The sequence below is a fragment of the Eurosta solidaginis genome, unplaced genomic scaffold, assembly GCF_040869045.1.
Source record: "Eurosta solidaginis isolate ZX-2024a unplaced genomic scaffold, ASM4086904v1 ctg00001119.1, whole genome shotgun sequence".
NCBI classification, from domain to species: domain Eukaryota; kingdom Metazoa; phylum Arthropoda; class Insecta; order Diptera; family Tephritidae; genus Eurosta; species Eurosta solidaginis.
In genome coordinates, this window is record NW_027136965.1 from 346,941 (window position 1) to 372,061 (window position 25,121).

The window sequence follows — 25,121 nt, forward strand, 5'->3', positions numbered from 1 at the left end:
TTAAAGATATATATACATCAGATGAAAGGTATTTTTATAAGTTATATTTCGATTCTGCATTTGTTCCGTTTTTTAGATGTGGCAGCACAGATTTGTAATGTCATAAAATATATATACGTATACACATATAAAAGTTGTATAGAAATAAATAACTTTTAAATTATAAGTTTGTGCACTTTAAAATATATATATTTGTGATCAGGAGAACTCCCTCTTTCATTTGATACCAAGTTAAACCCCGAACTCGGGGGGGTGCTAAACTAAATCGCTGCCCGAGAATTTTTCACACAACGTTAAGCGAACTCTTAAGTGTGCGCCTAATAGGCTACATACCTGGGCGGCAGCGAGCAGCCTTAATGTTACCCCAAGCAAGACAAAACCTACACTCTTCAGCAACAGAACCAAAATACCTTAATTGCGCCTGCCATCACTAATGGCGCAGAGAGACTGTGAAATATTCTTAGGCTGAACCCTCCCAGAGGGCGCCGGCTGTTAATAGACACTACAGAAACCCCAATGAGGGTAGTGCTAGCCAAGTTCAGAAATCAGTGCCATTAGTACCTCAGTTCCTTACTAGGTCCGGCATATGTAAATGGTTTTTAAACATGGCCTCAAGGTGGGAACCGTGCCACACCCGGTGCAAATGAGGGCTCCGTTATCCAGGGTGTTATGCGACTCCGTACCCATTAGATGGTTTGTAGTCAGGTGTATCCGACTGGTTTCTTATGAAGCCTCCCGGATACCAGTTCGGGTATTTTTCGGGATGATTTTGGGACCCTTCCTGCATCAATTCTGGATGATTTTCGGGATGCGTCCGGATAACCGTCGGGATCATTTCGGGACTATTTTGGAATAATTTTTGCACCCTTCCGGGATCATTTAAGAACTCTTCGAAACCGGTATTTCAGCACACATGCCCTAGAACTCTGTATTAAATTTATTTTCAACTTCTGTATACTTTATGAATTTGAGAATATTTAGCGTTTAATTAAGCACTGTGGCCATACATATTAAAGCTACAACTAAATCTTAAACTTATTTTATTTTGACTTTGACTATGCGCCTATATCCTTTAGTTAAGTGTTTGTTTTTTGGTCAGTATAATTGTTCAATTCTTTGATTCATTGACCGATAAATATATAAATGTATGTATATAATGCGCTGCATCTGTTATATTGAATTCTATGTATTGTAATCTTGTAATAATATAATTTTATTGTAATTGTTTTGCTACCTTTGTTATTTTTAATTTTTACTGTTATTATTATTATTATCATAAAAATTATGAGCTTTTATGGCCATGGATTTGCTGCAAATTATTCTTAATTAAAATTCGGTATGTTTTATCGTTAATATCTAACACAGCTTTTTCGTTATATTTCTTATTTTTTTAAATGAATCCTGTAACGATCTGTTATAACTATAATTACACCTTTTGTAATATTTTAACCAACTAAATACCAGAAAAAGCAAACACTATTTTAGTCTAAAAAATCCTCTTTTGGCTTAGCTAATTGTAGGGTCACTCCTTTGTCCTATGAATAGTAATTTCTTCACCCCTATCATATCAATTAATTTAGCTTAAAAACTAAATGTGTTTTTTATATTCGCAAAAACTGTATTGTACTATTCACGTAAGCGTGCCTTTCAGGTTATCAGCTCATTTAATTATTTTGTTTACTCTATTACAAAAATAAAATACATTGACAAAAATAATTTTTAAATAGATAACTTTATAAGCAGGCTAACGTAAATACCCCATATATTTTATTTTCTCCTTGCGGGCGAGGCCGCGTGTAAAAGCTAGTATAAAATAAATTAGTTTCATGCTTTGATTTAGTGATGGCCTCATCAGTGGAAAACTCTGTCAAATTTCTTTGAGGTGCACATGCATTTACAACTTTTTTTGAGCTCAAGAAGTGACAAAAATCTATCACGAAAAGATTGAATTGTCATTGGGAAATATAAATATTTAATTAACGATTAGAAGATAAAGGTAATCTCGTTATATGCAAACTGTTTAATTGGCGGGACGGGACCTACTTGTTTTATGCCGACTCCCAACGGCATCTGCAAGGCAGATGAGTTTTCACTGGCTGAAATACACTCGGAGTGATTGCCAAACACTGTCCAAGGGCGACCCCGTATAGAAAAATTTTCTTCTAATTGAAAAACCTTTTTTCAAACTTTTTTATGTTGCTCTTGCTTTATGAAAATTCCTTTTTCTTTTGCAGTGATTCTCAAGCCACTGTTTGGAAACAACTCTAAGCTCGAGCTTAAACTAAGTTTGTTTAAACTCTAGTCAAATTTAAACTCCAGTTAAACTACTAAGCAGTTTTTCAGTCACAGTTTAAGGCCGCCTTTGGGGTATGCTTTTTTATGCGGCAAAATTGGTTTTTTATTATCTAGATAATTTGTAGATACGGCAGGCAACAGCTGGATTTTGTTTACCCAACAAACAATGAAAAAAATTCTCCAGCGAAATTTATATAAATAGTTCCGGAAGTGATATCATTGATATCATCATTATTTAATTATTCTTAAACCATATAGTTCTCGAGTTGATATCCAACTTCATTCTCCAATCACTATCCAACCTTTGAGAAATTTTGTACAATTAAAAGTTTTCGAGTTGATCTCCAACGTCATTAATATATTCTAATTAATATCCCAATTTCGAGAGATCTTGAGAAATTTACACTTCTCAAATGAACATTCAACACATTTCTTCAGTTGATATCATACATTGCATATCGAGTTGAGGTGGAGTTGAAAAAAATCTCCAAGGTGGTACCACCAAAACCAACGGTTGTTTAATGTGAGAAATAAACACCTGGTTGATAGCAGTAATGAAGCGTCAGTAAGACAAAATTTTTCAACTAGTATAAAGTTTTTCTAAGCGGGTTTGTCCCTCGGGATTGTTTGGTAAGCACTCCGTTTGTATTACTGCCATGGAAAGCTCTCAGTGAAAACTCATCTGCCTTGCAGATGCCTTTCGGAGTAATTTTATTTTCGTGAAAAAACTGTAGTATTGAATTTTACATTTGAGCACAGTTAAAGAATCACAAGATTGAGATTTTAGAAGTATGCCTAGTTATCAACATGAGCTCTAATGGTACTCAAGCCCAAATGCTTGTCGGGTATATTCGACGCCATTTCTAACGAACGCAAATCACTGATAGGTTAAGTAGAGTTTAACCCAGCCAGATCGGCCGCTTAAGCTCACCTTAAACTTCAATTAAAGTAGACTGAAAAACTGCAGAATAAGTTTAAGCGTAGTTTAACTGATAATCTGAGTTGAATTTATATTGAAAAACCGGGCCTAAAGATTTTAAAAGTATGCTAGTTATCAACATTAGCTTTGATGCTACTCAAGCGCAAATGCTTTTGGGTATATTCGCCGCCATTGCGAACGAAGGCAAATACCCTTCAAAAAACGCGAGTACTCCATAAATAATGTAAGGAATACTCCTTTGGGAGTATAGGAGTGTTCCAAATCTAATCTGTATTCATACAAAAAATGTGCTCCAATTAACATTGCGATGTCCTAGGAGAGGAGTAGGTGATCCCACTCTCGCTTTGTTTGTGAGTATTCCATAGAGTACATACGTTAGATTACTTTCCAAAGTACTTTCACTGTAGTACTCCATGGAACACCCACAGAGGATCATATGCCAAAGTACTAAAGAGGAATTGTGTCGGAAAGAATTATCGGAGTGAATTTATTTTAAAATGAAAGTAAATGAAGAGGGCAATACAACTTTTATATTTTTCACTACGAATATTCTTATGTTATTTAGCATTTGCGTGAATAAAGAAACTAATATTTCTCTATACTATAGTATGTATACATAAAACCAGTGCGCGGTTGCATTTTATCAGAGTGGCATAGTAAAATTTTAGTATCAGTTATTTGTATGCAATATTATACTTTTGGCAACTCTGTTCGATCGTTATCGTGTTTTCATCACGGTCGTTAAAAAACAAGCAATGATCGACTGATGGTGGTCAGCAAACGCATTGCAAAGGAGCATTGTTAGAGTACTCCAACATTAAGAAAATGGAACACGTAATCCAACAATTTTTGCAGGGTAACTGATACGTTAACTGGAGTTTAACCCTGCCAGATGGGCCACTTAAATTCAGCTTAAACTTCAGTTAAAGTCAGGGTTGTGCGTTTACAACATTTTTTGGATTGTTTACACTGTCATTGTAAACAATTGTAAACATTTACCACCATATGTCATTTAAACTTATATTGTAAACTGTCAAGTCAAACAGAAAGGTCCAAAAAGTTACATTTTATTTATTATAAAATGAAAACTGATCAAAACAATGAAGAATCAGAAAGTGAAAATGAATAAAAATATTAAAATACTAAATATTAAATCGTATTTTTTTTATTAGTTTTTTTTATTTAGAAAACTATTTGAAAAATAGTGAAAATGCTTAATTAGTAGTAGATTGTTTGTGACTCATAAAAAAGGCAAAAAAATTAATTGTTTACAATTGTTTACAAAAATTAATTGTTTACGTAAACAATTAGCTTGTAAACGATTACATTGTTTACGTGTAAACAATTGCTGTAAACAACGTAACAGTTTACAGGCACAATCCTGGTTAAAGTGGACTCAAAAACTGCAGAATAAATTTAAACGCAGTTTAACTGGCAAACTGAGTTGAACTTGACGACAATATAAAATTGAAAACCCTTAAAGTCTTTTAAACAATATATTTATTGTTTTTGTTAAATAAAAAAGCAAAACAATTGTTCCGACACATACCTAGGCCCGGTTTATCAGTGGTTGGTTAAGCTAAGCTTAAACTAAGCTTGCTTAAACTCTAGTCAAATTTAAATTCCAGTTAAACTACTGAGCAGTTTTGCAGCCATAGTTTAAGGCCGCCTTTGCTGTATGCTGTGTTGTGCAGCAACATTGGTTTTTTATTATCTAGATAATTTGTAGACAAGGCAACAGCTGGATTTTGTTTACCCAACAAGCATGGAAAAAAATTATCGTGCGAAATATATATCTAGTTCCGGAAGTGATATCTAACATCATTATTCAATTATTCTTAAGCCAGATAGTTCTCGAGTTGATATCCAACTTCATTCTTCAGTCACTATCCTACCTTTGAGAAATTTTGTAAAATTAAAAGTTTTCCAGTTGATCTTCAAGGTCACTAATATTTTCCAATTATTATCCTAATTTCTAGAGCTTTTGAGAAATGTACAGTTCTCAAATGAATATTCAACCCATTTTGCCAGTTGATATCTTACATTATATCTCGAGTTGAGGTGGAGTTGAATAAAATCTCCAAGGTGGTACCAAAACCAACAGCTGTTTATAATGAGAAAGATACACCTGGTTGATAGCAGTAATGAAGCGTAGTTAATCAAGAATAAACTATATGGGCGGTCGCCGTGGTGTGATGGTAGCGTGCTTGGCCTGCCATACCGAAGATCCTACATCAAGTTGTTAATTACATTTTTTCAGCATAAGTAATAGCATATTTTGCTTTATAAAAAGTTCCCCCTTTTGCTGAGTACGCCATGATTCTCGTTGAGTTGAGCCACTATTTCGAAACAACTTTTGAGATTTTAGAAGCATGCCTAGTTATCAACATGAACTCTAATGGTACTCAAGCCCAAATGCTTGATGGGTATATTCAACACCATTTCGCACGAACGCAAGTAACTGATAGCCCTTCAAAAAACGCGAGTACTCTATAAATAATGTAAGGAATACTCCTTTGGGAGTATAGGACTGCTCCAAATCTAATCTGTATTCATACAAAAAATGTGCTCCAATTAACATTGTTATGTCCTAGGAGAGGAGTAGGTGATCCCACTCTCGCTTTGTTTGTGAGTATTCCATAGAGTACATACGTGAGCGTACTTTCCAAAGTACTTTCACTGTAGTACTCCATGGAGCACCCACAGAGGATCATATGCCAAAGTACTAAAGAGGAATTGTGTCGGAAAGAATTATCGAAGTGAATTTAATTTAAAATGAAAGTAAATGAAGAGGGGCAATACAACTTTTACATTTTATATTACGAATATTCCTATGTTATTTAGCGTTTGCGTGAATAAAGAAACTAATATAATACGCATACGCATAAGTGAATAAAGAAACTAATATAAGATGTATACATAAAACCATTGCGCTGTTGCATTTTATCAGAGTTGCCAAAGTAAAATTTTATTGTTAGTCATTTGCATGCAACATTTTACTTTTGGCAACTCTGTTCGATCGTCATCGTGTCGTAATCACTGTCGTTAAAAAACGAGCAATGATCGGCTGATGGTGGTCCGCAAACGCATTGCAAAGGATTATTGTTAGAGTACTCCAACATGAAGAAAATGGAACACGTAATTCAACAATTTTTGCAGGGAGGTTAACTAGATCTTAACCCTGGCAGAGTGGCCGCTTACACTTAGCCTAAACTTCAGTTAAAGAAGACTGAAAAACTGCAGAATAAGTTTAAGCGTAGTTTAACTGACAAACTCTTGTAATGAAAAACCCGGCCCTAGTGTCTTCATCAGTTGCTACGATTAACTAACCAAAACAAAATAAAAATTAACAAAGTAAGCCTAACTAAATCAAACATTCAAATTTAGAAAAAGATAATACAATGTAACAGGTTAAAGAGAGTTACAAGAACAAAAAACAAAGTAGTTATATATGTGTATTAGACTGCGTCGATTTATTAACCTATATCGCGCCATCGATTTTTCGATAGGATTTGTGCTCAGGAAAAAAAAGTTCCACTACGCATACCCAAAAAAATAATTTTTGAGCCTGCAAAATTTCAACTATTTTTTATGCATTTTTTTCATTTTCAGGGCTCCAAATCATTTTTTTTGTATTTTTTTTCGTGTCAGTTGGCAAATGCAAAATTGGTAAATGCAGTTTTTTGAAAAAAAAAAATGTCTTTTATGGAGATTTAAAAGAATTTTGCTCGAAAAATCGATTTTTTTTTTGCAGGGTCGAAAATTTTTTTTTTTGGGTATGTGTAGTGGAACTTTTTTTCCTGAGCCCAAATCCTATCGAAAAATCGATGGCGCGATATAGGTTAACTTTCGTCCATGCAAATCGACCCAGGTTAATGTCTATACTTCTAAAGTCTCAAGAGTTGTTTAACTTGAGAATCATAGCGTACTCAGAGGGAATTTTTTATAAAGCAAAAAATGCTATTACTTAATTTGAAAAAATTTGATTAACAACTTGTGGTTCTCTAATCGGACTCAAATGTTTTTTCACGAAAATAAAATTAAATATATATAATTTAAAAAATAAATAAATGTGACACGCTAGCCCCCGAAGAGATTTTAGGCGGAGCTTCTCTTCCAATTTGATTCATGCCCCTTTTAATTTTTCCTACAAATTGGCGGGACGGGACCTACTTGTGTCATTCCGACTCCGAACGACATCTGCAAGGCAGATGAGTTTTTACTGAGAGCTTTTCATTGCAGAAATACACTGGGAGTGCTTGCTAAACATTGCCCAGGTGCGACCCGGCTTAGAAAAATGTCTAATAATTGAAAAACCTTGTTTCTAAAATTTTGATGTTGTTTTGACCGGAGCGTGAACCCAGGAACTTTGATTAATTACGCTTCATTACTGCTAACGACCAGGTTTTTATTTCTCACAATAAACAGCTGTTGGTTTTGGTGGTACCACCTTGGAGATTTTTTTTACTCCACCTCAACTCCATATATAATGTAAGATATCAACTGGAGAAATGGGTTGAATATTCATTTGATAACTGTACATTTCTCAAGATCTCTCGAAATTAGGATAATAATTGGAAAATATTATTGACATTGGAGATCAACTGGAAAACTTTTAATTTTACAAAATTTCTAAAAGGTTGGATTGTGTCTGGAGAATGAAGTTGGATATCAACTCTCTGATTTAAGAATAATTAAATTAATTAATTTATGCGAAACTCATACTGATGCCAACTTCTGTATACTTGGAGACTTCAATCTACCAGATATTGTCTGGTCAGATTTTCAATATAATGGAATTTTGACACCTACCAATGTCAAGCGTTCTAATGAAATTAGCCTTATAGATAATACCTTCAGTTGTAATTTGATTCAAATCAATAATTTATTTAATACTCTCTCGAGGTTACTTGATCTTATATTCGTCGACGAGAATTTAATATATCAACTCTCTGAGAGTACTTTTCCTGTATGTCTATCTGATAGGCATCATATACCAATAGCTATTCATCTACATAACTTTGATGCTATCCCTACGTCAGCTGCTTTAGACAATTCCTCTTTCAACTTTCGATCTACTGAGCTGAACAATGTATTGTTTAAATTAACTGGGAAAACATACATATTTCCCTCTAATGACGTCAGTGTTTGTTATGATATTTTCTTATCGAATTTGACTGAAACATTTCAAAGTATAGTGCCTCGTTTTGGGCCCAGGCTTCATAAATTACCATGGTATAATAAAACTCTTGGCGGCCACCGTGGTGTGATGGTAGCGTGCTCCGCCTATCACACCGTATGCCCCGGGTTCAACTCCCGGGCAAAGCAACATCAAAATTTTAGAAATAAGATTTTTCAATTAGAAGAAAATTTTTCTTAGCGGGGTCGCCCCTCGGCAGTGTCTGGCAAGCGCTCCGATTGTATTTCTGCCATGAAAAGCTCTCAGTGAAAACTCATCTGCCTTGCAGATGCCGTTCGGAGTCGGCATAAAACATGTAGGTCCCGTCCGGCCAATTTGTAGGGAAAAATCAAGAGGAGCACGACGCAAATTGGAAGAGAAGCTCGGCCTTAGATCTCTTCGGAGGTTATCGCGCCTTACATTTATTTTTTATAATAAAACTCTTAAGAGGTTGAAAAATAAGGGTAACAAACTCAATAACTTATTCAAGGCAGATTCAGATAATATCCTTCTCAGAGAACAGTTCACTACCAGTGTGCGTCAATTTAATGTCCTTGACAAATTCCTTTACAATCGCTATATGGGTAGGCTCGAAAATGAGCTTAAAGAAAATCCTAAAGCCTTTTGGAACTTTATCCGATCCAAACGTGGTTCGACGAATATACCGATCTGCATGAGCTTTAATGGTGTACGCTCCCACTCCCTACCAGAAACAGTTGAGCTGTTTGCTGATTTCTTTAAATCAAACTTTGATGATGCTACTGTAGATCTGAATGACTCTTATTCGCGATCCGGGCTCTATGATCGTCTAGATTTGGCTCCCTCGTGATCTCCGGCGATGACGTCAGCAATTACCTCAGGGTAGCATTCTTGGTCCTCTTTTATTTGTGCTCTTTATTAATGACATTAATTCGTCTGATTTCCTTTTATATGCAGACGATCTTAAGATATTTCGTAGAATTAATGGCCCGTCAGATGCAGTGCTCCTACAAAATGATCTAGATAATCTCGTTGCTTGGTATAATGCCAATAGTCTCTACTTAAATGTCAAAAAATGCTTTCAAATGTCTTTTTCCAAGTCGTCTACCCTGCATACCACGCCCTATGGTATTTCAGGTGTTCCACTGGCTTCTGTCAAAGAAGTTATTGATCTAGGTGTTGTCTTCGACACCTCTTTCTCCTTCGTTAGTTATATCTGGTATGTCCTTCCGAAGGCTTACAGAAACCTTGCCATCCTTCGCAGATATGCAAAAGACTTTAAGGATCCTTATACCAGGAAGGCACTTTTTATCTCTTTAGTTCGCTCAATATTAGAATACGCCTCAGTTGTCTGGAATCCTATATATAGTGGCCACTCTGCCAGAATAGAGAGGGTTCAAAGAAAATTTATTAGATTTTGCTTAATTTCTATTAACTTTGACGATCCAACCCCATCCTATTACTCGCGATGCATACTTATCAATCTCCAGTCTCTTGAAATCCGGAGAGCTGCGCATCTACTAATGTTTGTTTATGATCTCATCACTGGCTCTTTGGATTGTTCAGCTCTTCTAGCTAAAGTTAATTTTAATGTACTTAATAGGTGTCTTCGTACTTTCTTGCCCTTTTACTTGCGTGTCGGTAGAGCTAACTATTGCATGTTTGACCCGATTTTCCGCGCACTTACCGTATTTAGTAGACTCTCAGGGAGTTTCCTTCTTGATTTCTCTTTGTCGAGAAGTACGTTCAAGTCTTCTCTGGATTTGTGGCTGTAATTTATTTTTATTATTTATTCATCTCACTGTTATCTTTTTTCTTTTTTATTATTTACACGGTAATTACATATATAAGTTTGACTATATAGTTTTTATATCTTTCTATTCATTTGTATCTAGTCTGTAAGATCCTTTTCGATCATAGACTTAATAAATATATACATATACATATATACATAATAATGATGTTGGATATCGCTTCCGTAACTAGATATATATATTTCGCCGGAGAATTTTTTTCCATGTTTGTTGGGTAAACAAAATCCAGCTGTTGCCGTATCTACAAATTATCTAGATAATAAAAAAACCAATGTTGCTGCTCAAAACAGCATACCCCAAAGGCGGCCTTAAACTGTGACTGAAAAACTGCTCAGTAGTTTAACTGGAGTTTAAATTTGACTAGTTTAAGCAAACTTAGTTTAATCTTAGCTTAACCAACTACCATAGTGTCATGAGCGTAGTTTAACTGGTAAACTCAGATGAACTTTTACTAAAAAACTGGGCCTAAGTGAAAGATCGATTAGTGCGAATATCAATTCTTTATTAGTCGATATCTTCTTGTCATATTCACAAAAGCGGCTAAGATCGATTATTCCCAATATCAATTTTCTATTAATCGATATCTTGCTGTCATATGCAAAAGTGGCTACTTCTTAAATTTTTTTAGTGTTGACAATATTCCTAAATTATATGAATAAAAATCTTAGAAGCTGCTACAATTTAGGCGTCTTCATGATAGTGGTTGAACAATGATGTTTCCCCTCTTTGTATTATATATTTTTGGGTATTGCCATAAGTCATTAGGAGCCTTTGTTGTGGATGATTCTGCCCGACCTCAAGGTACGTGTATTATTTAAAAAAATTTTGCACAGCGGAAGATACTTATATTCCATATTTACTATTTTATTAGTGACATATTTGGAACCCAGTACAATTGTGGATTATCAACCAAAGACGCGACGAGGATTTTTCGATAAAGAAATGCGTATATACTGCTATCGAGGATCTTCAAAAAAATTAATTAACTTCTTTGAAAGTGTTGAACTTCAGTTGGAAATTGAACGCGATGAATTTACACAGTATGAAGGTGCGACGCCAACTGAAGTTCGACAGCACTTCGATGAACGACAATCCTTATTTAGCTTTAATCTCTTTACTCAAAAACGAACGAGACTGCATCTCCCACCATTCAATCAACAGTGCATTGGGATTGACACTGAGTTGTCATATCGCGTTCGGCTACACCAATCTCGAGTTGATTATTTTCGATTAGTTCAGTTTGGAGTAGGAGTCTCAGTTTTTCTCTTTTCTGGAAAACTTAGCCATAACAAAATGTTTTATTACTTAACTGGTATCGTTCTTGGAATTTGTTGTTCATTTATGCTTTTAATCTGGCTTTCCAGCAAATTAATGCCACGGTAAGCTGACATTTTTCTGTTTGTGCACACTTCATTCAGGTACATAATTATAGACGTCCCTTGATGTATGGTATGATGCTTGGAGGATGGACACTTGGTTTTTATATAATTCAACGACTTTGGGAAAATTTACATGTAATATTTCAAATATATCGCACATATGTGGTTTGGTATATATTTATTAGCGGAGTGGTAGCCTTCTTTTTCTGTTACCGCATTGGACCACCAAAAAACCAGCGGTCGAAAAACATCATAAAATGGGTCTTACAAATTATGGCCATAACTTTAATATATTTTGCAAGCCACTACCAAGAAGCAAGTGCTACAGCTGCTGTTATTACTTCACTTATCCACTTTTTCCCACACTATATTTTGCACAAATTTCGTTCCGCGTATAGAAGATTTTTTCCAAAGCAAAGACGTTTACTTACAATGGAAGAATATCATGAACAAAGCATTATTGAAACTGCAAAGGCACTAAACGATTTGCGTGCTTACGCCAGTAGTCCTGACTGCAAGCAGTGGAAGGTAAACGTTATGACATGAAATATATTAGTATTTTATATTTTAACCTCTATAGATAATCTCTAAACTGAGTGATCCTCTGCGATTTGCATCCTTTGTTGAGGGAGATTCACATCTCCGTGATGAAGAAACGGCTGCCTTTGAAAGTTTTATACAAACTAATACGATTGACGATTCAGATTTTAGTGAAAACGGAGATGAGAATATGTTGGAAAATAGTCAAAAATCGAATGCATGTTATTTTAAATATGATCAAATTCTATCCCCAAAAGCAAAGAAGAATGTTACTAACGCCAAAATGAGCGAAGACGAGAATGCCAGCGAGGACAGTTTCGGAAATAATGATATACAAAGACAGCCCGAAACATTTAATGCTATTACCAAAAATAACGTAAAACATATAGGAAAACAGCACATTTATTTGCCTGTAGAAAAGGTTAAAAGCTTACCTGCCCGAAAATACCAGCAAAACCGAACAGATCAGCGAGCATCCAGCACAGCAGAAACAAATAAGAAGTACCTAAGCCGTTTTCATTATGATTATTTAAATAAAAAGTCTTACTATAATAACGGCTCCGAAAGTGATGAATATTAAACACCTTAAGGCATAAACAAGCGAAATGAATATACGACAACCAAAAATATTTATATATATATAGAAGAAATAATTTACTCTTCACTTTATTATAAATGCGCTAGTTTGCTTGTTATTGAGATGTATATAAGAAACTTAATAAATCTCTTCGAACGAAGCGAATTTCTCTGGGGCCAAAAGTAATATATATATATTCTCAAATTTCACTATGGCTCTATGTTATTCGGGTAACTTGCGTTCCAGTTTTGCGGTTATGCTCTAAAGAACCAAAGGAAGCTACAGCGTACAGAATTTACGTGCTCACTGATTCAGGAAAATAACTGATACGATGATTTGCATACAGGGTCGCGCTGCTTACGAAAGTAGCAAAGGGAGCATATCGGCTAATATTCAATACCCTTCATCAGCAATTTTAACTAAAATAATTTTTAGATGGTAAAGTGATCTCTAACCCGCCTTTCATATATGACATTAATGCCAGCATTAAAACTTAGCTCAAATGGTGTTAATTCCCACTATGAAAATTTGTCTATCAGCAACAAATTTTGTTTCCAAAAACAATACCTTTTATCAACATTCCTGTTTTATACACACTTACTATAATAAGCATAGATATTAGTGGATTTTTTTCTACGAAGTCATGACTTCTGTTATGACGTTTTGGTTTTTACTGAGACATGGTTGAAACCAACGGTGTTTAACTCTGAGATATTAGCAGACTCATATGAGATCTTTAGAAAAGATCGACAAAACAGAGATGGTGGAGGCGTGCTAATCGCCGTACATACCAGATTCTCTGCTGAGGAAGTGTATTTCGATGATTCTGCTGATATTGGATTAGTAATACTGATGTCAAGACGCGTCGTTTGACACCTCTCTCGATATTCGGTAGCGTATTAGCAGTCGACCCCTCAACTAGACTTTTGCCCGAAATCCTTGGCCGAATAGTGGTTGTTGTTGTAGCGATACGGTTGCTCCCCGAAGGTTTTGGGGAGTGTTATCGATGTGATGGTCCTTTGCCTGATACAAATCCGGTACGCTCCGGTACCATAGCACCATTAAGGTGCTAGCCCGACCATCTCGGGAAAGATTTATGTGGCCGCGTTAAATCTTCAGGCCATTCCCTCCCTCCCTACCCCCAAGTTCCATGAAGAGCTTGGGGTCGCCAGAGCCTCGTCTGTTAGTGAAACAGGTTTCGCCGCGGATAGGTGAGGTTGACAATTGGGTTTGGAGAAGCTATATATTGCGCTGGCAACCTGAAAGGTTGCGCTACACAGCCCCTTGAATCTGGTATTTTAGTCGCCTCTTACGACAGGCATACCTACCGCGGGTATATTCTGATCCCCTAACCCGAATAGTCGTCTTTAACGGTTTTTAGGTGTATCTTTGGTAATTCGAATAATCTCTTGTAATGCGAATACTCTATGTAGCTCAGCGACAAAAACATCCTCCGGAAAATCTTCGTAGTAAGTCTTAAAGGTTCTAGGAAAGTGGCGTCGAAGAAGGTAAAAATTCGATGTTGCAGTCCTAAAGGTTCTGTGCTGGCATACGGTGTGAGAGCCAGGAGGCGCGGTAGCGATTGGTGTTCGAAATGCTACAGTTTGAACTTCGGAAATTGTAGCTCTTAAAAACAACCGAAAAAACTGGAGGGGTCTTTTTTTTTTGTTAAACTACTTATGTTTGTAGACGTTACATAAGTTTGTAATGCAATGATGCTAGCTCATTTGCACAAAATGTTGAGTTCCCTTAATATCTTTGTATAAACCTTTACGAAACTATGTATGTATGTATATGAAACCAAAGCAATTTTTAAAATCGTCTTTTATCGCACTTTTAAGAAGTTTTTACTTCTTACTCTCGCTCCCCCTATCGCCCCTTTTCTTTATCCTTTTATTCACATCTCCCTTTCCATTCTCTTTCTCCATCTCCTTATTTTCCATCCCTTCTTTTCACTTGTGCTCCCTCTCCCTCCTTTAGTACTCGATTGACCCGTTCTCCTGCCCGATAATATTCCCCCCTGCGACGGTATTACTATCCCAGTAAACAGAGACGTTTGTCATATTGTTGGTTTTACAAAATGAATAAAATTATAACTTCTTGCTTCTCCCCTTTTCTCCCATATTTGATCCCTGTCTTTCCTCCTTCCTATCGCCACTTTTTTTTTCCTTTTATTCACTTCCCCCTTTCCATTATCTTTCTCCATCTCCTTATTTTCCATCCCTTCTTTTCACTGTTGTTGTTGTAGCGATAAGGACACTCCCTGAAGGCCTTGGGGAGTGTTATCGATGTTGAATGTCCTTTGCCGAATGCAGATCCGATACGTTCCGGTACCAAGCCCGACCATCTCGGGAACGATTTGTTATGACCATATACGATCTTCTTGGCCAACCCGCCCTCCCACCCCCTAGATCCATGAGGAGTTTGGGGTCGCCAGAGCCTCGGCTGTTGATGAAACAAGATTCGCCACGGATAGGTGAGGTTGACAATTGACTTTGGGGAAGATATATATTTCGCTGGCAACCTGAAAGGATTGCGCTACACAACCCTTGAATCTGGTATTTTAGTCGCCTCTTACGACAGGCATACCTAACGCGGGTATTTTCTGACCCCCTAACCTGCTGACCCCCTTTTCACTCATGCTCCCTCTCCCTAACTTCTCCTCTCCCTCCTTTACGTTCTCGATTGACCCGTTCTCCTGCCCGATAATATACCCCCCTGCGACGTTATTACTATTCCAGTAAATAGAGACATTTGTCTACAAAATGAATGAAATTTTAACTTCTTGCCTCTCTCTCTGTCTCCCCATATTTGATCCCTGTTTCTCCTCCAAATCTTCTTGATTTTTCCCTCTCTTACTTTCACTTTCTTTCCTCTCCCTGAACCTTTATCTCCATCCTTGCACATGCTTCCTCTCCTTCCCATCTTCCCCTTGAACTTTCTTCATTTTTATCTCCTTTTTCTACACACACTTTTTTTTCTTCTCCCAACTCTCCCTTCTCTTCCCCTCTTCAATTCCCACTCCGAGATCTTATTTTCTATTTTTCGAAAGACTGCCTGGACAATACAAAATTGCACCAAAAGTACGATTTTTGGAATAGGTAGGAACTTGGTCCACATGACGGAAAGAAATTTTTCCAAATATATAGCTTGTCGAAGACAAGCTCTTGTACTAAATTTCAAGCAAATCGCACCATAAATACGATTATTTCAAATAGGTCGAGCCCTCGTCCACTTTCCGGACAGAAAAAAAAAGAAATTCCAACATATCGGTCAATAACAACGATTTATTACAAAAGTTCAGACCCTGGTCCACTTTCCGGAAAGAAAAGTTTCTCAATTAATATCGTCGTGAGAGAGGTACCTCCGTACCGAACTTCAAGCGAATTTTACCATAAATAGGATTTTTTTGAATAGGTCGGTCCGTGGTCTACTTCTCGGAAAGAAAAGTTTCTCAAACAATGAGCCATATACCAAATTTCAAGCAAATCGCACTATTAACTGTTTTATTTAGAATAGGTCGGCCTTTGTCAAGTGGTACCTCGTACCGAGTTTCACCAAAAATTAGATTTTTTGGAATAAGTCGGTCCCTGATCCATTTCCCGGAAAGAAAAGTTTCTCAAATAATGTCTTTATCAGAGGAGTAGCTCTGTACCGAATTTCAAGCGAATCGTTTAGGAGGAGTTTAGTGAAAAGCACATTTCCAGAAGAAACACATATACATATAAGTATGTATGTGTATATATGTATAAGATTTGTTTCATTTTACATACATATAAAATTTGTGTTGTAGACTTTAATGCATGTTTTACATTCAAAACACTTCTTTATACTAAAAAATGTTCTTAAAATATAAGTTTAGCTAAAGTAACATCTTAAAGGCTAGATCTTAACTTGTTACACATCTTTCAGACTCCAAACTAGTAGGGGAATTTGTAATAATACCCCATTTATACATAAATGTACACCCTAAGATCCATCGGATAGAAAAATGTTTGTTTCTTTTGAAATCGGGTCATTGAAATTTGCAACATCTAAAGAAGGTTGTACTTAACCAGGAAAAGAGGATTTCCGGTTGTTTTAAAATGATATCTAAAAAACTTCGCGAATCACATGGTCGAGATTGAATGTTCCCCAGCAAACATCAATAAAACAGTTAGGGTTCTTCACATACAAGCAAAAGGCCGACGTCTCAACGTACTCGAAAACATGGAAATCTACAAACAGAAAACATTCGACTGTAGAATAATAAACGAACAGATAAACACAATTTCTGACACAATATTCGAGCCTTTAAAACTTGTTTACAAGAAACAAAGTAATCACACAGGTACAACAGACAAACACACAACAATAAATAAACACAAAAAAATTAACACCAAAACAGCAAGCCCACAAAGAAGGTCAAACGACTAAAATTACGGATTTTTACCTACCCGAGTCAGCCACACAAATCGATTAGTAAACCACCCTCGGTTCTGAATGAACACACAGCACATACACATATAACTAAATATACACAAGCATCAATTTTGACAATACCTGCTCATGTACTTACGAACTATAAATACAGGACAAACGACAACAACAGATCAGAATGAAAATCGACACCGACATCGACGCCGAAACCGGTTTGTCCCAAAACCAAATTTGACAAGGGATGACGGAAAATCGTTCCAATATACATCATTTCATAAAATGGTTCAGTATCTCGGAAAGCCCGTTTTTACCGTTCTTTAATTATTAAAATTAAATTAAAAGCTTTTTTTCTTAAAAATCAATCCTACTTTAGATTTTGAGTTGTTAAACTCTGCTATATAAAAACAACTATAAGTAGGTTGCAACAGGAATTTTAACTTTAAAAGTCGACTAAGTTCATACATTGCATGCCGCCATTTAGGTATACAGCACAGCGTGCCTAAAGCATACTGACGATGAAGGTTTAGCAACCTTCGAAATGGATCTATCTTCTATTCCAAATTAAAAATAATTTTTCAGTTACATATATAACAAGTAAGGAAGGTTAAGTTCGGGTGTAACCGAACATTACATACCCAGTTGAGAGCTATGGTGACAACATACGGGAAAATAACCATGTGGGAAAATGAACCGAGGGTAACCCTGGAATGTGTTTGTATGACATGTGTATCAAATGAAAGGTATTAAAGAGTATTTTACGAGGGAGTGGGCCATAGTTCTATAGGTGGACACCATTTAGGGATATCGCCATAAAGGTGGATCAAGTTGATTCTAGAATTTGTTTGTACGATATGGGTATCAAATGAAAGGTGTTAATGAGTATTTTAAAAGGGAGTGATCCTTATTTCCATAGGTGGACGCCGTTTCGAGATATCGCCATAAAGGTGGACCAGGGGTGACCCTAGAATTTGTTTTTACGATATGGGTATCAAATGAAAGGGTTTAATGAGCATTTTAAAAGGGAGTGGGCCTTAGTTCTATAGGTAGATGCCTTTTCGAGATACCGCCATAAAGGTGGACTAGGGGTGACTCTAGAATGTGTTTGTACGTTATGGGTATCAAATTAAAGGTATTACTGAGGGTTTTAAAAGGGAGTGGTGGTAGTTGTATAGGTGGTCGCCTTTTCGAGATATCGGCATAAAGGTGGACCAGGGGTTACTCTAGAATTTGTTTGTACGATATGGGTATAAAATTAAAGGTGTTAATGAGTATTTTAAAAGGGAGTGATCCTTAGTTCCATAGGTGGACGCCGTTTCGAGATATCACCATAAAGGTGGACCAGGGGTGACCCTAGAATTTGTTTGTACTATATGGGTATGAAATGAAGGGTTAATGAGCATTTTAAAAGGGAGTGGGCCTTAGTTCTATAGGTGGACGCCTTTTCGAGATATCGCCATAAAGGTGGACCAGGGGTGACTCTAGAATGCGTTTGTACAATATTGGTATCAAACGAAAGGTATTAATGAGGGTTTTAAAAGGGAGTGGTTGTAGTTGTATAGGTGGTCGCCTTTTCGAGATATCGGCATAAAGGTGGACCAGGGGTGACTCTAGAATGCGTTTGTACAATATGCGTATCAAACGAAAGGTGCTAATGAGTATTTCAAAAGGGCGTGGGGCTTAGTTCTATAGGTGGACGCCCTTTCGAGATATCGCCATAAAGGTGGGCCAGGGCTGACTCTAGAATGTGTTTGTAGGATATGGGTATCAAATTAAAGGCATTAATGAGGGTTTTAAAAGGGAGTGGTTGTAGTTGTATAGGTGGTCGCCTTTTCGAGATATCAGCATAAAGGTGGACCAGGGGTGACTCTAGAATGCGTTTGTACAATATGCGTATCAAACGAAAGGTGTTAATGAGTATTTCAAAAGGGCGTGGGGCTTAGTTCTATATGTGGACGCCTTTTCGAGATATCGCCATAAAGGTGGACCAGGGGTGGCTCTAGAATGTGTTTGTACGATATGGGTACCAAATTAAAAGTATTAATGAGGGTTTTAAAAGGTAGTGGTTGTAGTTGTATAGGTGGTCGCTTTTTCGAGATATCGGCATAAAGGTGGACCAGGGATGACTCTAGATTGCGTTTGTACAATATGGGTATCAAACGAAAGGTGGTCACTCTAGAAAGGTGGTCACTCTAGACTTTGTTTGTACGAAATGGGTATCAAATGAAAGGTGTTAATGAGTCTCTTTAAAAGGGAGTGGGCCTTAGTTCTATAGGTGGTCGCCTTTTCGAGATATTGTTACGCCAGCCTTAAGGGCAAAAACATCACCAGCAACCAAACCATATGCATTAACACATTCAGACACAAAAGTATTTTAATCCCGGTATCTAGGCGTGTTGCGCAGCATTAGTGGAAGGATGCTGCTACGCGCATGCGTGGGCGTGTTCAAGTGATGAAACGAAAGCACATGCGTGGGTGTGTGCGTGTGGAAAAACGAAAGCAAAGTACGTATGTGTGTGTGGTGTTTGAGTGAAATGTAGGGAATTCCGTTTAGATACGGGTATGTGAAGATTTAACCGAAACTCAGAAATTCATTAGAAAAGTTGTCTCAATAGTGCGTGGTCGTTGCTGCGGAAAAGTCGCGTGTGAAAGTAGTCAAATCAAAAAAAAAAATATAAAATTAAATATATATATATTTTTATGTGCAAAAAATACCGATACGGTCGTACCGTTGTAGCGGCTTTTTAAACACTTTATTAAAGAAACCGTAAACCCACGGAAGAAGAAAAAGAAAAAAAACCCTCCAACATCCTGCCACCGGTAAGTGTAACACAGTTATAAAAATTCTTTTTATTTAAAAATTGTTAAATTAAATCTTTTTGGTTATTCACTTTAAATTTAAATAAAAGCTTTTTTTGCATGAATTTAGGACACTCATATTTCAATCAAGTATAAAAATAAATCGTAAATTTCCCTTTTTTGTCTTGGTTTTAAATAGTTTTATAAGAAATTAAATTTGCACTAAAATCAAACGCGCTTTTATATAAACCTTTTTTTCCATCTTTAAATTCCTTTTTTTATAAAGTAGATTTTTGTGCATAAAAGAAAGCATGTGTGTAAACCAAAGGTGTTATAAACTAAAAGCAATTTTAAATGGTGAAGAAAAATTAATAAAAATTGTGATGAAATGAAAACGGTATAACACGTGATTTTAAATAAAATAAATTTTTTGATTAAGAATTGCAACTTATTTAAAATAGAATGTAAAAGCAAATAAAACCTACGTAAGATAAAAATAAAATTAAATAATAAATAAAATAGAAGTGTTTAAAATAAAAATAGAGAAAAAAAACTCAAAATTAAACCAAAAACAAAATCTATTTGGAAAAAAATGTAAATTAAACTAAAAATAAAATTAATACAAAAAGAAAAATAAAATTTATATTAAATTAAATTTAGTTAAAGTAAAATCAAAATTAAATTAAATTAAATAAAAGTTATTTAAAATTAACGCAAAAAGAAATTGAACTAAATTTGCCTAAAATAAAATCTAAATTTAAATAAACCTAATGTGTTGAAAATTAAATCAAAAGTAGCTTAAAATAAATTAGTTCGAAATAAAAGAAGTGGTAACCTAAAGTTCGTTATGTAAAATAAAATTAAATTAAAATAAATTTATTGAAAATAAAAGCAAAATTAAACCGAATAAAAAGTATCTAATTTAAAAACGAAAAGTAAATTGAAATAAAGTTTCTTAAAATAAAATCCAAAATTAATTAAATTAAATTTATTCAAAGTAAGATCAAAAATTAAATTGAATTAAAATAAAATCGATATTAATTTGAAGTAAACTTGCTAAAAGTGAAATCGAAAGTAAATTACACAACACCGGTTAGAAATAAATTTTCAATTGAAATAGATAAAAACCTTGTTTTTGAAATGAAAATGGAGTTAAACTAAATTAAATTAAATTAAAACAATTGTAAATTAAATTAATTTAAAAATAAAACTAAATAATTAAGCCTAAATAAACTCTTCCTAAAAATACACATTAAACAATATTCAGCTAAAATTAAAAGGAACAAGAGGTTTAGCCAATATGAAAGTTAAAAATTTTTTTGCATTTGATATACATATGTACATACCGACATATCGACATATAAGCCAAAGTTCGGTATCGAAGATATTCAACCGAACTTGGGAAAATATGTTGCTATGTGAGGTATATACATATGTACAAAGACACCAGCTGTAAATCTTGATTTTTGTCATTTTGGTTTTTTTTCGTTTGCAGAATTTTCTGGCGGGACGAAGGAAACGGGTCAGAATACTTACCCGCATACATCACGGTGGAACAGCGGAGACGTCACCATCGCCGACGCCATCAACATTGAACGCATTTGAAAGGGCCTTTGAATACACATTTTTTATTGGAATTTTCCTTTTTTTTGTATGGACTTGTGCACTATTTTGCCTCACCCTTTTGTTTTTTTGATTATTATTATTAATATTAATTTTGGAGTTTTCTTGTAATTTTTTTATTAATTTTTGTCAATAGTTTTGTTATAGCATATATTCATTTACTTTGTTCACTTAATTTTTTTTTTACCTAGTTCGTAGCATTTCACTTAAGTTCGCCTAATTAGGTTCATGTTCAACTCATATACATTAGCACGTTAATCACCGATCTCGTTTTAAATTTTCTATTTCCATTCTTTTCGATTTTTTTTTTTTGGCCACTTGCATTTTTTTTCGCGTTTTTCTCTTGGGTTGTATTTTTGTTTGCGTAATTCACCCACTCGCCACCCGCTATCGCGAGTTAGTGATTACGGTGACATTTAAAAACTTCATTGAACCTTTGCTCAGGCAGTAAATGGTATTTTTCTATGAGTAGTCAAAGACATATGTATGTAAATTTCCCTTCCTCACAGGTCCCCGCAGCTTGAAGGCGCCTAAAATGCTGATGTGCTGAGATCAGGTGAGTGAGAAAATTGACAATACTATTTGTGTTCCATTTCTTTGCATATATGTCAATGACCGATATACCTAATGCCTTAGCCTAGGTCAGGGATTTACTTTTAATTTTTGCTTAACGTTTGAGTTTCTGCCACATATATATGAATTTGTTTTTTTTTTTGTAATTTTAAAGATGTTAAAAGACATAGATAGATACGGCAACCATTAGGGTGTGCCTGTTCACGTACACCAGATTATTTTTCTCGTTAACTTCTTTTTGATCAAATATATTGTTCTTGTCTTTTTGGTATCAAATACTAAGTTAAGATAACATACGGGTATTTGCTTGTATATCGGTTGTTAAAGCGATAACTAACGTTGGATTTTTGATTAGCGTATTGTTGTTTCGACTAATTTCCAAACTTTCAATTTTTATTTTGTTTTTTTTTTTTTGGATAATTCATATTTTTGGAATTCTTATATTAAGGAATTGTTAGAATCTAAGCTTTCTATAGATTTCCTTTTTTTTTGTGTGAAAATACCTGAGGAATCACACTTAGTAGGAGATAGGTTTAACTTTAAAAACTATGAATAAAGATATGTTTGTAACGAGTTGGAATTTTATGAGTTGAGCTTTCCGTTGGTCACTGCAATGGAGGGCTGATTTTAGGATCTTTGGTGTGGGTGTTGCTCTGGGCTTAAGAGGGGACGTAGGGGCGATGGCCTAATAGACTTGTAGACAGACAGACTTGAGTCAGGTTTGGGGGCGCCGTAAAATTAGAGGAGTCAGCACGGCGCCCATGGCATCGCGTAAGATACGCGAAGAGGGTGGGTAGACTCCAACTGACTAGACAGGCCTCCACCTTTTTCCCCCTTTTTTTTGATTTCCCCCTCCTTTATCTCTCTGCTACCCTTACGTCTATTGTATCTCTTTCAGCTTTCCCCTTTTCTTTTTAGAACTTGGCATGAACTCTACTTTTTTGTTAGTGTAGTTGTTGGTAAGGCTCGTGCGCAAAACCCCACCCCGTCCGACGAGCTAGCAGGGCTTGCCACCATGCCACACGCCACCTCTGTCTTACCACTGAAAGCCAGCTACATAACAATGGCGCCCAACGACATAGCCCAATAATCTTTTCAATTTACCATAATTTCTTCTAACTTACCGCTTTCCTTTTCCCCACTTTTACTACTGTTTCGTCTTTAGCTGTCCATGTTTTCCTATCTTGTTATTTCGGTATTTCCGACCCTAATTTCCTCCTACCGACTTGGACAGGGACCGTCATGATAGCATCGTCGATTAGGTTCGCCTGGTCGACAAGTGTTATCATGACATGAGGATAGGAGATTAGCTAGGTGACCATATCAGGATTCCTTTCTCGGATTTGGAACGATTTGATTAGGTGGTACCTGATATGGCACTTAGCTAGAAGACGGACTTTAGTAGAGGATCGTGGCGAAATGCCCAGGCTACGTCATCGGAGATCCAGCATTTCCGATGGCTGAGGCTTGAGACGTCACCACGATAGATAGGAGTAGGGAAGTGTGGCATCCACACTTTGGGATCAGTCCACGAGCGTGTCGGGCCACACTTCCACGGACTGCATGAAGACTGACTTGATGCTAGAGACATACGGACGTAAGAATCCCTCCCACAATGACCTCGTCAAGATCAACACCCATTACACACCAAAGCAAATAAATATATTTTTTTTCAAGAAATTAGAAATTCAATTTTTTGATTTCCTTTTTGGAGAGATGGAAAATATCAGTTAAAAATTCGTTTTTGAAGCCATAAAAAACATATTTCCTTCATATTACTATTCATCATATGATTTTGTTGTACGTATCTGTAGTTAAACATATACATATATCCATACCCATTTTTGACATACGTATATTTACATATAAACACATTTTTCTTAGAAATACATGCATATATATGAAATCTGAAATCTACGAATATTTTGAGTTTAGTGGAAAATTTTGTTTAGGCTGCGGTCAAGGGACTTTAGTAGTCAACGACTTTCAGCAGTGCCTTGGCTTGAATTTTCCCTTGGTTTTTGCGGAATTTTTTTTAGGAATTTAAAATTAATTTCTCGCAGTAACTGACGTTTATAATTTTTTGTGAAAGTTAAGTTTCAAATTCAGTTCAAGTTTTTGTACTTTTATTTCGGAATTTATCGTAATTTCGAAAATTGTTAGGTTCTCGTATTACTTTGATTTTCGAATTAATTTAGAGAACGTTACGTTTAATTTAAACTTAAGGCTATAAATTTGTTGTTGAAATCCAAAGTTCAATTTCGTGAATTGTTGTAGTTTTTTTTTTTGAATTGAAACATAGTTTTAATTTTGCTGTCTTCAAGTATTAATTAAATTTTGAAAATTTGATTTTCATTTTTGGTCCTATATATCTACTTTTTTTGCTATTTGGGAATTTATATTTAATCCCAGTCATTTTTGTTTCATCGAAGCTGCGGCCTTCGAAACCTAATCCCTTGAATTCTAACCCTGAATTGATGTTTAAGTTCTAATTTTAGCCTTTCTTTTTTTCGTCCTTTGAATTTTTTTTGTCCCAAAATTGCTAGGTTACCTTTACCCTTGAATTTTAATTTAAGTCTTAGTTGGTACTTCTAAGCATTAATCTAACTTTAAAAATTATTACTTTTAATCCTTTTCCAATTATTCAGTTGAAGGTTCCTACTTTGAATTTTAAGTCAAATTATTGCAATCTTGTTGTTTCTTTATATATTGGTGGAGGTTTTTATTTAACTTAGAGTTAAGGTTCTATTTTTATACTTTTTTGGGTTGTTTGAAGTTTAAGTTAATTCGAAAAATTTATTATCCCTCTCTTTACATCTATGTTATAAATTTTATTTTTGAATTTTTATTTCATTTTGAAAATTTTTTTCACATCCTTCCCAAGTTTTTGGTTCCATTTGCCTTTGAATTTTAATTTAATTTTTAATATATATTCCTGAATTTTTAATTTAATCTTTTTTATTATTTTTTTTTTTATTTGAATCAAAGTTTTGTATTTCATTTAGAA

General features: G+C 35.4%; 2 protein-coding genes across 8 annotated transcripts in view; one reads left to right on the forward strand and one right to left on the reverse strand.

Moving 5' to 3' along the window:
- LOC137235971 (uncharacterized) overlaps positions 1–25,121 on the reverse strand; it is a 114,352-nt gene that overhangs the window by 80,454 nt on the left and 8,777 nt on the right. The window contains exon 1 of one of the 7 annotated variants that reach the window (XM_067758689.1): positions 21,455–22,493. The exons of 4 other annotated variants lie outside the window; for them this stretch is intronic. In XM_067758689.1, coding sequence (XP_067614790.1) covers positions 21,455–21,543 — 89 coding nt within the window. In that variant the 5' untranslated portion in view covers positions 21,544–22,493. Of the gene's footprint in view, positions 1–21,454; positions 22,494–25,121 lie in introns of those variants that run through there. 2 more of the 7 variants (XM_067758683.1, XM_067758686.1) reach the window with 2 other exon arrangements.
- On the forward strand, positions 10,792–12,889 carry Nemp (Nuclear envelope integral membrane protein). Its single transcript, XM_067758677.1, has 4 exons — positions 10,792–11,008; positions 11,079–11,586; positions 11,640–12,114; positions 12,167–12,889. Exons 1-4 carry the CDS (start codon positions 10,918–10,920, stop codon positions 12,704–12,706), a joined length of 1,614 nt encoding a protein of 537 aa, XP_067614778.1. The 5' UTR covers positions 10,792–10,917; the 3' UTR covers positions 12,707–12,889.

What these genes read in the sequence shown, in the direction of transcription:
- Nemp (XM_067758677.1), top strand. Translation starts at nt 10,918, where the DNA reads ATGATGTTTCCCCTCTTTGTATTATATATTTTTGGGTATTGCCATAAG. An exon ending in TGATTCTGCCCGACCTCAAG is followed by an intron (nt 11,009 to 11,078) that starts GTACGTGTATTA and finishes CTATTTTATTAG; the next exon opens with TGACATATTTGGAACCCAGT. An exon ending in CTGACTGCAAGCAGTGGAAG is followed by an intron (nt 12,115 to 12,166) that starts GTAAACGTTATG and finishes TAACCTCTATAG; the next exon opens with ATAATCTCTAAACTGAGTGA.